The sequence below is a fragment of the Athene noctua genome, chromosome Z (genome assembly GCF_965140245.1).
Source record: "Athene noctua chromosome Z, bAthNoc1.hap1.1, whole genome shotgun sequence".
Lineage (NCBI taxonomy): Eukaryota > Metazoa > Chordata > Aves > Strigiformes > Strigidae > Athene > Athene noctua.
The window spans coordinates 65308882-65323264 of NC_134077.1; the positions used below are offsets into that span (position 1 = coordinate 65308882).

The following is a 14383-nucleotide window of genomic DNA, read 5'->3' on the forward strand; positions in this document are numbered from 1 at the left end:
AGCACCCATCTGAAATGAGTAAATGCAAATCTATAGTTTCCTGCATTAATTTTTAAAGGCTTTCTCTGAGGCATTTTTGAGAGTAAATCTCAGTTCATGATTGTAAACGTATCTAGGAATAAGTACTATTAGCCCAGGTGGTATGGATTTAAGAAACTTTTTGAAGGTAACAGTGGAGGACACAGTTTAATTTTCTGCTGCTTACTTCCCCTGTGCTGAGCTTTCCCCTATCTCATCTGGAGAGATTAGACCAAGGGGATGAAAGTATCTCTGTTGCTTCTGACTCTTACTTTCTCCTATTGCTGCTGATATTCATGAGATAACTGTTTATAGCTGCTTCTCCATGCTTTTGATTTATTTTGGTCATGGGACTCTAGCTAAAAATTTGGATTTCTGGGGAAAAAAATGTCAAAGGGTTAATTTAAAAAAATATGTTAATTTATTTGAGTACTGTCACATAATGAAAATCAAATGTGAGATAGTTCTCTTCAGTGCTGCTTGCTACCAACTCTTGTATGTTTTTGATCTATTTTTCCTGCAGTTGCATTCGTATACTTGTCCCTTTTTTATCTGACTTTAATTGTAACATTTTTTAAAATTTTTGTTCAGAAAATAGTGAGGTAACTGCCTTTTTGCCTTTAAATATAAATCACTTTGTGTTCCTCATGTCTCCATTTTCTCTTTTCAGTTAGGAGTGATGGATTAGAACTAGGCTGCAGCACAGATTGGGAAAATCTCCCAGCATCCTCTTCCCGCAGAGGCATCAGCTTCCAGCATTGACTGTAGCTGCTGCCACTCTAACTGACATTTCTTTTGAATTCGGCTATGGAGAGTGCCTGTGATGCCCGCTGCTGGCTTGTGAACTTTTATCCTTTTATTATTTTCGCTTGATAACTCATTAATGAAACCTCATGGATATTGAGACATAAAATAGAATCAGTTTTCTCTTTATGCATTTCTTCTGTATTGGGGTTTTTTTTTGTGTGTGTGTGCACGGTGGAAAAAGAACAGAGTGAGAGAAGCAGCACTTGTATTTGCATGAGGACTATATTTACATACCTGAAGTTAGCTGAATTAATCCTGTAAGTATATTATCTCTGCCTACTAGTCCCTGAAATTATGAATGTGGTAGTCAGATTTATGGGCTTTTATCTGTGATAAATTTACTTTGGTGTAGGTATGTTAAACACTTAAACTACCAAAAAAAAAATTATATGGATTTCCTCGAAGAGAAGAGGAAAATGATATATTCTCAGTGGGTTTATGAAATAATTGTTTTTCCTCTGCACTTTGCATTGGTGAACAATTCTCCTAGGGAGCAGAAGCTTCTCTGCTGATGTCAGTGCTTAATCAGCTCGGATGCTGTAGGTTGTAGAACACCACAAGGTGTGTATTTTGGGATGCCATTCTTTAAAATCTGGTAATTAAGGACAGTATCAGACTTGTAGTTATTTTCTCAGTTTATAGAGTATGTCTTCTACTCTTGGTAGCTGTGCTGATTTAACCATTTGAGGTTATACAATTTTTGAGTTAAATATAAATAATTTTTTTCATGGGATGCAGTTCTTTGCTGTCTAGGTACTAAATGTTAAGTATAATACAGGGTGCTTTTACAGACCTTAGTAATTTAATGTCTCCAACATTACACATAAATTCACTGTGTAATAAATTCCAGTAAATTGGTCTGAAGTTTAGGAAGAGTGTCTTACGAGGATCACACTGTCCTAATTGTCTCTTTGGATCTGAGCCAGTATTTGTGTGACGCAGTGTTAGTCCCATAAACATCTGGCCTGATCTGGTGTCCTACTTGCTGCTTGATTTACTTCTTTTTTTTTTTCCGTAGCAAGATAAGTGAAATTTTTATTTGTTTTGTGTAAAACTACCAGTGACCTGTCATTAGTATTTGTATATGCTAGCTCTTTCAGGAGGATCTTTTTCAACCCATTTTCTTGTCAGCATGTCTGTTCAACAGGGAAACGTTGAACAGATTTTTTTTTTTTTTTTTTTTTTTTGAACCTCTATTTATCTTTATCTACATACTGTATATTAAGTTTTGGCAGTATTGGTCTCTGGCATATTCAGGTGCTTATTTTTCTATACAGTATTGCCTGTATTGACCTCAGCTGGATTATTTAATATAAACTATTAGTCTGATAAGGGGTATTCAAACATAGTAAATTCTCTGTTTAGTTGCAAAGATCTCATGTTAAAACATACATCTAAAAATACTGTTGAACCACTGAGTTCTATTAATAAATCTGGTAACAACCTTTTATAGTGGTGTGCATTTCCCTTAGTGTCCAGCAGAACAGCGTAAAGCAGATTTTTCTCCTACCTGCAAACCAGCACTGACATTTCTTTGCTTTGTTTTTTCTTTCCCCTCTGTCAAACTGCGGTCACATCTAAATACCATGATCTGATTTTTTTGCTGTCTGTTTTTAGGATTACATGTATTTTGCAGCGCTGTGTCAAATTCATGCTTGAATAGCCTGATATGCTTGATTATATCACAGTCACTTTAGTGATCAGATAAACTGTATGTGCATATTTGGGTGGGTGAACAATAACCCAGGTAGTTGTCATGTGTCTTTCTTCTACAATATGGCTGATTCATTATGGAAAATTTGTGTCTAGCTTACTGTGCATGTGCAGTGCAATTTACTGTTGAACTTAAAACTTGGTGTCAGATGAAGCTGCTGATGTTTCTTCTTCCCTTAGGGCTGTGTAAACCTGACTTGCAATAAATTGATTTTTGGCGTATGGAATCCAATCAATGGTCAGTCCAAAAGTGAAACATTTGTGAATTCTTAAAAAAAATAGTGGCTAGAAATGTAGCCCGTCTTTTTGTGTTGTTCAGAGGGGCTGACTCATGTTGGCAATGATGGGTGCTGGTCAGCCAGCACAATGAGTTTAGTCTTGACACTATTTCCTGTGGCACCTCAGATTCAAGCAGATGATCAACTTTGCCTTCGTTTTCTTCTTTTGCACTTATTCAGTTGGTTTGTTGCATCTGTAGAGTAATAATAGGCGAGGATAGAGACACAGTGTTTTCTTGTGGTGTTCAGATACTGCACTGATAGTAAATATACAGAAAAGCAAATTCCCTGTTTTCAGTAAGACAGACCATCAGGAAAGTCCCTTTATCTCATCACCCCTCCCTGCCCCCTCAGTTATGGACATAAAGTATATGTTTGAAAGCAAAACATTTTGATCACTTTCTCATGAAGGAGCACCATAGGTGCTGGGGTCCTTTCTAACTAGAACAAAGACAGTTCTGTGCATGCCCCCAGAGTTTGAGATCGCAAACAAGACTTACATGCAGAATGTAAAGCAAAGCAACGTTACCGGTTTCCTGACAGCTGGTGGTCAGATATTTAAAGGTTAAGGTCAGATGAACACTTAAGAAGGAATTTTTATTTGTATATTAAGTTTTTGGTGCGTTTGAGGGTTGTTTTAATGCATTTTGTTCATAAGACAGTATTACAATTATTTCTACTGCTCTGAGCAGCAATAATTCTAACCTTTGAACAGTTGTCTCCTGTAGCTAAGTAGCTAAAATTAAAACTCACTTTTCTAAAAAGGAAGAAAGGGCAAACACCCCTCCCAAAACACCAGAGCTTTATCTACCTTCTGTCTGCCTCATCATTAGATTGCATGTGCCTGGTAAGCTATAATGATTGATCAGTTAAAATGCTCTCATAGTGAAATTCCAGTGGTCTATGAAAAGCTGTCAGTTTGAACTTTTTTTGACAGTGGTAAGGTAGAGACAAAAACTGTAAAGTCATTCTCAGCTCATTTGCATGCATATAATTTAAATAATTGTTTTTCAACACAGCAGCTGCTTTTATTTTTCTCACTTGGTTACCTCACTTCTTACTGTCTCTGTTTTTCTGAGAGCTCAGTCTCCTTTTCTATAGCTGTTCCTTTTAAAAAATACAGGGTTTGATGCTTTCCCTTTATTATGTATACAAATGTATAATATTAGCTAACTACTGTTTTTTTCTTTTTGCTTTGCATCAGCATTTGCCACAGCTGTAAGATGAGGGAGGAGAGAGAATCTGATGTGAAAGAACCCCACAACCCAAAATCAACAATAAACAAAATCCCAGACACAACCAACCAACCAAAAGCCCCAACGCAATTAAAAAAAAAAAAAAAAGGAAAATGCCCTCACGATGAGATTTCTTGATCATGCAAAGGATAGCATAAGCACAACCCTTGGTAATGTGACAACAATCCAGCAATTCACTGATACAAATTTACTGGCTAAACGCTACTATCTCATAGTCAGGTAGCATTGAGGAGGAAGGTGCAACCTCACTGAAGTAAATTGCTTTGTAGCATGGTGTTTGTATGTGGATAGGTGTCTTCAAAATTCAGGTGAAAGCTAGTACCCAGGATGGGCTTGGGTAAGGCCCATGCTGTTTGCCTCTGTCCTATAGAAGGTGATTTTTAAATACAGCATGCAAGAAGGTCCTGAGAGAGTAAAAAGTGAAAATAAGCATGTTGCCCTAACGGTTTTGCCACAATATTAGATTGTATAAACTAATATCATTTAAACTAAATGACCACTGTAGGGGATGTGTGTCTGTTTTGTGGCTTTGTGTGGTGTTTTTGATTGGTTTTGTTTGTTTTTAAAAAAACCTGCCTGTTGTTGAATGGATCGTAACATGGTAAGCTTTTAAAGTAATTTCTGCCTGTTTGCAAATTTGGCTAGCACAGCACTGGATAGTTTTGCTGCCAGTTGGGTTTCCTTAAATGAATGTTTAGCACACAGACTACAGCATGCGTTGGTGAAGTTCTGAAACAGAGAAGACACTACGCCTTCAAAGGAATAAAGTCTGTCTTGCATCAGCATGAAGCTTTTTTCAATGCTTCCCATAAGCTGATAACATTTCCGTTGAATATATGGACTACACAGTTTTATTTATCTAAAATTCATGCTTCTCATAAAAAGAGATGTGTTCATAATGAATGCAGAATCTGCTGTGGAGATAAACTGTAACTAGTGGATTTACTGTATAGGTAAAAAAAGTTAGCATTTGCTATACTGATCAGATGGTTGTAGTTTGGAGACTTTCTATATGAATGATGATACTAACCTAGGATAGGAAGTGTTTTATGTAAGTTGGAAATAAATTTTAAACTTCTAGGCTTACAGTTTAAGATTCTTCTTTTATGCAGTAATAAGTGGCATTGAAGTCTAGGGTTTAGATGACATGCAAAAATTTTTCTGTTTACAGTAGAAAAACTGTTGATCACATGGCCTTATATCTTTTCCCGATTATTTTTAAACTAACCCGTCAGGTTAAGAATCCCTTTTGTTCATAAACTGCAAGTGGTTGGCAATGTAAAAATACTCTGATCCCTTTAATGTGAAGGATTTAACATGCTTTAATTTGTTAGCTGCAAGAAACATGTAAATGTGAGAAGCGATACTCAATTTGATTCCACCTTTCTAAATTGTTCTCCAGATGGGAGAAATGCATAGAATATATGCAGGTAAAAGAAGAAAATCCAGAAAATCCAGCCTCGTGGAGGCTTGCCTGATGCACCTTGCTTTTTCAGAGCCTGAGACCTGTACCTAGCCAGCAAGATAGTGAAGGACATGTGCTAGCACTAGCATAGTGTGGGGCTGACGGGTGCGTGCAGTTTCTTACTCAGGTCAGTAGTCGTCACAGAGAATGATACATGCTCTGCTTTCATGAGGGTTCCTTAGATTCAAACTTGATACAGAAATTGTTCCTGAAAACGGTGCATCTCTGCTTGTATTTATTTTAAAACCAAACCAAACACAAGTCTCATGCTTGTGAGTTTTAGGAGTAGTCTCTTGTAATAGGCAAAGAATCCAACATATCTTGAAAACTACTCTCTGCTTTTATGAACATTTCCTAATGTTCACTGTATCTGTCTGGATTGTACTACCAAGGACCATGTAAGCCTTCAGCCACCCTTCACTGACCTACCCTGAATGTAGACCTAACAGAGTATCTCAGTAGAATTTCGCAATAAGCTTATTTTGTTAGCCTTTGCTTCAAGTCACAGAACTGTTGATAGGTATTTTTAATGAGGTCTGGTGCCACTTGCTGCTTAGAGGTAGGTAGGTAGTACTCCTACAGTGTCTTACTGTTTGTCTGATGAGATTTATACTTGTGTTGCAACTTTGTGCAAAGGATTAATAAAAGTGATAGCAAATAACATTGTCCCTTAGAAAATGATCCAAACTAGATTTTGGCACATCATTAAGTGGAAGAGTGAAATATATGTTGATTCATCTATGAGTAATGGATGAGAGGGGTAAGATGAAGTAGATGGCTGACTTAATGGTGAGGTTTACTGTGCTTTCAAAATATGAAGAAAATTATTTGAAGAGATATTTCCAGATAGCAGAACTAATAGCTGAGTTTTCTGTATGCTTGCTTAGATACAATGGATACACATGGATTTGTGTTACTGTTAATGTGAAAGCAATTCCTACAGGAAATTGCAAATCTTTGCAGTTGCTAGTTGTGCATATGCAAAGAAGGCCAAATGCAGTCCTATAATAGGTTTTTCAAGGACATAAACATTCAAAAATGTTCATAAGGAGATGAGCAATCCTGGAAACATTTCACAGAGACAGGAGACCACCATCTGTTTGGAGGAACATTAAATAGGTACTGAGAGTCATAGTTCAGTGATCTTTCCTTAAAGAGACAAAGCAGAGATGTATCTTACCTGTTTCCCATGGATGGAGACACTAGTTGGACTTTTCTGCTTAAAGTTTACCAGAAGAATCTGAGAGCATACAGAGGCAAGGTGTTGAATCACAAGAGGAAGTGGAATGCATTGGTGAAGGGTAAAACGATTGAAGAAAATAAGAATCTGTTGTTGGGGGTTTTTTTTGTTATTTTACCAGGCTAGGCAGAAAGAAAGTGTGTTTCTCATAGCAAAGGATGACTGTGTTTTCCCTTCACTGAAACTGAAGAGAGAGGAGTAGTAGTAGACTACTACAGAACTTCCTGTGCTTGAATAGAAAATGACTGGCAGGGATCGAGAGTTAAGAACTTGTTCATTAGCAGTTTCCTTGTTCTTAAAGCATGATTGTTGAGTATTGCAGAATTAAGAATGGAAGTATCCTTGTTCTAGTTACACACTGCTAATCTGAGGCATAGTTTAAAAACACAGCAAAAATAAGGACGCCAGGGACAGAAAGTGCTGCAGTAATACAAAGCCTCTGGGTTAGTTAACAGGTGATTAGTGATGGTGGTGGTGGCAGTTTCTAAATTTTGGATCTTTGCTAAATAGTAAGATCAACTAAGAGGACATCAAATACATTTTGGCATGTAAAGGTATGCAAGATTTGAATATGAAGCAATGATTTAATGATATCTCTGTGAGCTGTAAACTGTGACCTTTGATACTGTAGTTTTGAGTACAGCTTTGGATCTTGGCTGGGAGAAAGGTCTTCCAAGGAGACAGTGGGTTCCAGCTTCCCCTGCAGGACTCTGTTAAGACTTGAGTTTAATTTATGCTAAGCTTGCACAGCAGGATACGTCAGCACAGAGCTCAGTACCACATATGTGGAAGAAGAACGGTGTGCCTGCATAGTAGTTGCCCCAATAAGAGAAGGAGGGAAGGAGAGATCCCATCAGCTAAAAAGCATCAGAGTCACTGCTGTTCTTGGTCTTTGCAAAGAATCAATACACATAAAGTAGAGCAGCATTCAAAAATACACTGAGCCTCCTAGTCAGGAAAATGGAGCTATTGCGTGATTCTGGTGAGGATCAGCTGCTATTTACTGTTAATAAATCATGTCCTGGCTATTTAAGACACATGACAAGATAGTTACCCTTTTTGATATGGTAGAACATAAAGCATTAATTATTGAGTTTTCTAATTTAAGATACTCATTAGTACAAGGGGAAAGATCTATTTCAGAAGGTATAGAAACATCCTGAACAGTGACAGTGAGTATCAGATTTTTGACAGTGTATTAGGACTATTTGACACAGCATCTTCCTGCAGAGGACAAGAACTGCCTGAGAGCGGTATATTTGAATGCTGGTTTGTCAGTAACTTTTTGTGGTGAGGGTCACTTGTTTGCTAAAGTATTTATTTCCTGATAAAGTGTTCTCTTATATGTCATCATAATGCACCTAGTTTTCTTGACCCGTATCATCAAAATAGCAACCTCTCTGTATGCACCTCAGTTTTTAGAAGGCCTTATTTTCACTCCTTTTGTTCATGTCAGATGTGCATCTTAATGTGGGTATCTTAAAGCCTAAATTGTTATTGCTAGTTTCACATTTTTTTCCCTTTAGAAGTTTTGCTTTGCTCCCACTCATAACTTCAGATATTTTCAGTAACTGTAGCCCAGTGAGACTTTTGTCAGTGAGAACAGTAGCTGTACAAAACCAAGTCATTGGCAATTAAATTTTGGGTGTGTTGTCAAAGAGCCAACAAATGGTTCTAGAAGTTCAGAAACGGAATTCTGTGATCCCTATTCATGCAAAGTACTTCTTGCACATTTAAGTCCAGCTAATGTTAATAAAATGTGGAACTTAGTTCTAAATACATGATTTAAAATATGGAAAATACAGTTAGATTAAAGGTAAATTTTCTGCAATTCTTCTGTTTCTAGCTCTTGAATCCCGTTTCAAGAGAAGAGTTGGTACATTATTGCACCAGGGGTGTTTATATTAAAAGCTGACTAAGTCTCCTGCAGATACAAAAACAGCAGCATGTACCGAGTTAGGTATTAACTGAGCTATATAACTGCCTTCCAGAAATGCTCTTACGCTGCTAGTGTGGACAGATAGGTGTTATTGCCTAACACATTACATGTTTAAGTAACTTTCTTTTAAATACTAGAGCAATTACTTTTTTCATTTGTTTTAGGTTAGTAGTTATTCACCCTTTTTTAATTAATCTGTAGGGAAAGAAAGTAGCTTAATAAGCTATAAACTGTTTTGACATTTTAAATTACTAATGCTCTTGCTTTGTGTACATCCTGAGGACTGTCATCCTAACAGTGACTATCTCAATACATTTCAGGGTTTTCAAGTCAGTATTCTTTGTTTCTATTGCGCTCCAAGTAGTTGATTAGAAGAACCTACTTAAAGCTGCTAATCCCTGCTGTATTAGAACAGTTTCATGAGTAGCTCAGCACCAAGCTCAAGATACATAAGGTATTGCTGGAATTCAACGTTTGTTCTTTTTTTCATAAAAGAAGTTTGGAATAGTAGTGAGAAGATAATGTTAAAAAAATGCTGCTTGGGAAGAGTATTCTTAAAGCATCTAAACAGTAACACAGTGGTGTTTTATTCTGCTTGTAATGCCACATTGTTGTCTTTGTGTTAACACCCAATATAGCACGTTTTTATTTCCCTTTTTTAATTTAGAAGTGAATTGTATTCATTGGGTGTAAAATCCGTAGTAATTTCACTGAAGTAGTGTTAATTTAGTCTACACCAGAATAAATTAAAGCATATGCTCATCTGAGGTGATAAAATGTGTTAAGTTTCTGTCAATTCTAGTATGTGGAGGTAGGGAAAAAAATTAGATTGCCAAAATAAGACTGAGTCAGAAGGAGAAGAGCGTTAGTCAGCATCGCTCGCTGAACTGTTCATCAGTCTGCTAACTTGCTGTAGAAATGGGTTTGTGATGTTTTGGGAGGAGAGGAGGAAATGTGCTTTTTCTGAGCCTCTGTATAGAAATACTCTTGTCTGCCAGTGAAGATAGCCAAGCTGCTTCTGAGTCGGTATGCTCCGTTCTTCTCACTGTTCTGGTATCAAGTTGTGAATCTGGGTTGGAGTGATTCCTTCTGGTTATGTTCCTCTGCCGCAGGATGTAGGAAAACAGTAGAAAATACGTGTGAAGAGTAATTAAACAGGAGTGAGACTCTTTGGGAGAGGATATGATTCACTTATCAGAAATAAGAGTCTGAGAAAACTGGCTTCCCAAATTCTATATCTGAAGTGGCAGAATAATTTCATAAGCTTGCTTGAGGTAAGGAACAGTAAATGTATTGACATAAGGAATACTGTTTGCGTTGTCTGCAAGCATTGGTCACCCATAAAGGCAGCAGTGCGGGAACTACTCTGCAACACAGGAAAAGAGCCTGATAGCAACATGCTGGAGAGATCTGCTGCTTACCCATTTAGTAGGAAACGAAGTTTTGACAGGATGCCTGGGCTTTGTTGTTTTAAGGAACTTTGTTTATGGAATCGTTTTACAAATACTGATATGTTCTGTAGTGATTCTAGAGTTAGTGGCATGGTAGCATTTGGGAGCCTGATGGCCGATGGTCCTCTCTGAAAGCGGCTAAAAAGATGGCACGTTCGTGGCTATGTTATACAAAATAAAGATTAGATTTTCCTTACAGAGGAAGTTCAGCAGGTGCTAATGGCAGGGTATAGGAAGGGTGCAGATGTACAGCATACAAATACAAAAAATGTGTTTCTTTTCACTAAGATGAGGCTTAGTGAGGTAGTGGAAACAAGGCATTGCCCTTGCATTTTGATCCTTATATTCAGAAAAATGGTATAGAGATGGGGTGCTACAATCTATTTATTTGCTGTTACTTTTCACATGAACTGGTAGGAAACCTTAGTCTTTCTAGGCTGAACACAAATACTTTACAACTAAGTGAACAAAGTAGTAACCAGTTGTTAAATTACCTGGTATGAATGATCCACCTTCCCTCAGATTCTTTTATGAACTGTGTAATTGTACATCTTTCACTTGTGGGTCTCTTTTTTTCTCTTTTCTTCAGATCACCGTTCATAGTTTCTCCATACTGTGAGTAGCAGATCATTGTCTTGTGTTGGGTTTTTCTGTTCCAGTATTTCACAGAGTTCTTGGGCCACCATAAAGTTAGCAGCAAACATGTAGTGGGGGGAGGGGACCAGAAGGTCCATCTGTCCTATAGGATTTTGAAGATTTCTTCCACTCCTACCCCCCCGTCCCCCAATATGGCCACTGGGATTTGTATTGGAAGACCCCTGAACACGGAACTGTTTCAGTGCTAGTCAGTAAATAGCTGTGGTGCACAAGTATGAGAGTAAAAACGTCAATCTTGCCATCTAGTAGATCTCAGCTTTGATTACTGGATTTTTTTAAGACAATCACTGTAAATTTTGTATTTAAAAAAAGAAAATGCCCCCCGTTTTTTTCCCTTCTTGAGAAGTTATTTGAAAGTAACTAGCCATTTTTCGTAGTGGAAAAGGCAGAACAAATGAAATGTGTAATCTAACCAGTCATGGACAGAGTGAAACATAGTTTCCTAAAAATAAAATGTGAAATGAGGATATAGAAACACAGGAACAAACAGTGGTGGTGATGGCATGTTATTGAGATGCTAAACTCAGGTCCTTGCTCATGTACCAGTAAAAAAACAGTCTCTAAATCTAGCTAAAAATTAGTTCTTTGAAAGTGATTTGTTAGCAGATGGTATTCATGGAATTAGCTAATAAAATTAAGTGTTTTACAGAACATCCAGTCATTATGAGTGAGTCTTTTTTATTTCTTAACACTGTTCTTTGGAGGGCATACTATTTAAGACATTTGAAGAGGACACGTAAACACATATATTTACTGCTATAGAAATATTTTAATTTGAACAGATTTGTTTACATATTGAGAGTCTGAATGCACTAAAATACAATTGCTTTCTCCATATTTCTTTTGATAAACATTTTAATTCTGCTTTACTGAGTAGGAAGTGTAGGATCTTGAGCACACTTCTGATGATTCTTGTTAATGTGAAACCTTAACCAGTTGAGAAGATTTAGTGTGAAGTGCTAAATCCATTCTTTGCAAAATAGGCAGGATGCTTTGTAACCTAGAGTCTGTGGTTCACTTGCTCCAGGCTCTGGAAAGAACTTTACTTTGCAAGTATGAGGAGGTGTTACAGGCTGAGGCTTTGGCAGGTACCCAAACTAAATTGCTCAGCTAGGTTATTTTGTTTTATGGATTTAGAAGCTAGAATATGCAAAATACAAAATGAGTTTGCAGCTGGCCTTGATTGTTGGGATTTTTTTTCCTAAACTGTAGAAGGTGTGAATTTGCCATGTGAGGAGATGAAGATACTCTGTGTGTCTCCTACCTGGCTTTCTTGGCCTATAGGTTCATTTTTCAGGAGGGAATGGAGGAAGGTGTCTCGGTGTTAGAACTGTAAGGCAATTTGCATTTTGGCCTGTAAATCCATGCAAGATATGAACATGAAGTGATGGTTTGCATTTACAGTTTAATGTCTGATGTTTTAATTTTAAAAATATTGTTCAAGTTGAATCTGAGAAATGCAAAGTCATATTTCCAAAGTCTTCCTTTTTCTCTGTTTTGTGTGTGTGTGTGTTACCATCAGGTTTAGAACAGCTGTACTCCTCTGTCATTTCTCTTCTTAAATTTCTCCTTCAGGCTTCTTCTCTTCTGATCAGCACTTAAATATTCATCTAATTGACGTGATCTCTTGCTTACCACTGCTTGGATAAAACCCGTTATAGAGCCTAAACCTTTTGTTTTAAAGCTGCAGACAGATTATTTTTTTCAGACCCAGCTGTGCACATTGAAGGCTGTGTAGTTTCTAGCCATTAGTCACTACCACAAATACCCAGTTTGTCACCAGTTCTGCCAATGGAGCAATTTGTTAGTGCTTTTGTGTCCTTCAGACAAAACTGACCAAGGTAGCACTTGTGTTAGATGGTTCCCTCTTAAGCAACTGCAAGTGATTTTACTTGAAATGAATTAGGAAGAACAGAAGCTTTTGGCGTAGCTGCAGACTTCTGACAGGACTATTTTTGGCATAGCTGTTTGTAGTGTGAGTGTCTGTTTACTGCTTGCTTAGATTAAAATATTATTTTGTCATCTCTCTCTTGAGATGTGAATACAGAATCTGTACCGATACAGAGAATTGAGAGCTTGGACACAGTGTTAAATTTTGAGTATTTGTGTTATATAAGAAGCAGCAAATATGACCCCATTGCATATTGACTGGTAAAAAAAGGAGGACAAAGCCATAAATGTCACCTAAAAAAGGAAATAGGCACACCCCTGTAGCATGGATAAAGTGTTAAACATATGACATGTTTGTGTAAAGCTAGATTTTAAAAAATGAGTGATAAGATCGCCACAGAATACGTTCTATGTTAAATAAGAGGGGAAAAAGAAATTACTTTCGTGTTTAAATTTACAGTTTGATTAAATTAAGAATCTTTTTTTAGGGCAACCAAGATGGATCTCAAGTGTGCTCTGGAAGAATGTTCAATGGCATTGAACTTATTTCTAAATAATAAGTTCTCTGAAGCCCTGGAGCTACTTCGTCCTTGGTACGGTCCTGTTATTTGCTGAAGTTACTGTAAACAGGTAGTATAAAGTATGCTCTCTGGTAGCTGAAGATTAATTTAAGGCCTGTGAAGGTAGTATTTTTCATTTATTCCCTTTTGTCCAAAAGCATTTCTCAGTGTCTTGGGGTTTTAGCAGTGCAACTTGTTTCTACTGAAGACCATCACAAACTGTTAATGAAGCACTGAATTGTTCTGTTAGAGTTTATCATTCAAGCTGTCTTTCCTCGTGCAGAGGGGAAAAGCAGGGGAGCAGGACCTTATCCAGTGTGTCTTTGATCAGAGAATTTGTACAACAGAACTGTTTTTGAGAAGACAGCAAAGCTGGAACAAAACTTCAGAATACTCTTTTTCTTGCTTTTTATATTACATTTGAGTCACAGTAGTGTTTACCATTAAAGTTGACCTTTTGATCTTCTAACTCTGCCTGTTCCCCTATTGCCTTTGCTCCACTGAGAAGACAAGCATGGCAGTGCAGATGTAGGGAACTAAAGAATACTGACAGGTTTGTAGGATAAGCCTATCTTACCTGTGACTGCATGGGAAGGCAGTTGGGGTGGCAGTTCTTCAGGACTGGGATCTGAATCCCATTCATTGTTCTTCTCCTGTCAGTCTCAAGGATGTCTATGATGTTGAGGGATGTGACAGTGAAAGGCATCTGTAGGTTGTGTTAGGAGAGCAAGGTAAAGATTGTTCTGCAGTTCAGTGATATTATGGGTGGATTAAGAATCATGGATTGCTGGTGTTAGGTGAGTAGTATGGACAGGTAGAAGAACACCATTAAATGAAACCCTGGGAGGATGACACAGCTATCAAGTACTCACTTTTAGTGGTATGGAGAGCTCAAGTGTAGAGGAGGTAGGCAGGAATAACACCTTCCCAGATTAGCTCTACTTACACTCAAGCTCTCTTACCTGAACATTATGCAGTGTTTGCAACAGAGGAATGCTTTAGAGGGCCCACCTGCACTTTTATATGCTAAAACTATTTTTGGGTATTATTGTGAAATACTAAGTTCTACAGGCAAGGATTGTGCATGTGTGTATTTAGTAATACACATA

General features: G+C 37.5%; 1 protein-coding gene across 3 annotated transcripts in view; it reads left to right on the forward strand.

The window, feature by feature from the left end:
• TTC39B (tetratricopeptide repeat domain 39B) overlaps positions 1-14383 on the forward strand; it is an 83898-nt gene that overhangs the window by 42558 nt on the left and 26957 nt on the right. For 2 of the 3 annotated variants that reach the window (XM_074931576.1, XM_074931578.1), the window contains one exon: positions 13203-13307. In XM_074931576.1, coding sequence (XP_074787677.1) covers positions 13203-13307 — 105 coding nt within the window. Of the gene's footprint in view, positions 1-816; positions 1083-13202; positions 13308-14383 lie in introns of those variants that run through there. The other variant, XM_074931577.1, reaches the window with a different exon arrangement.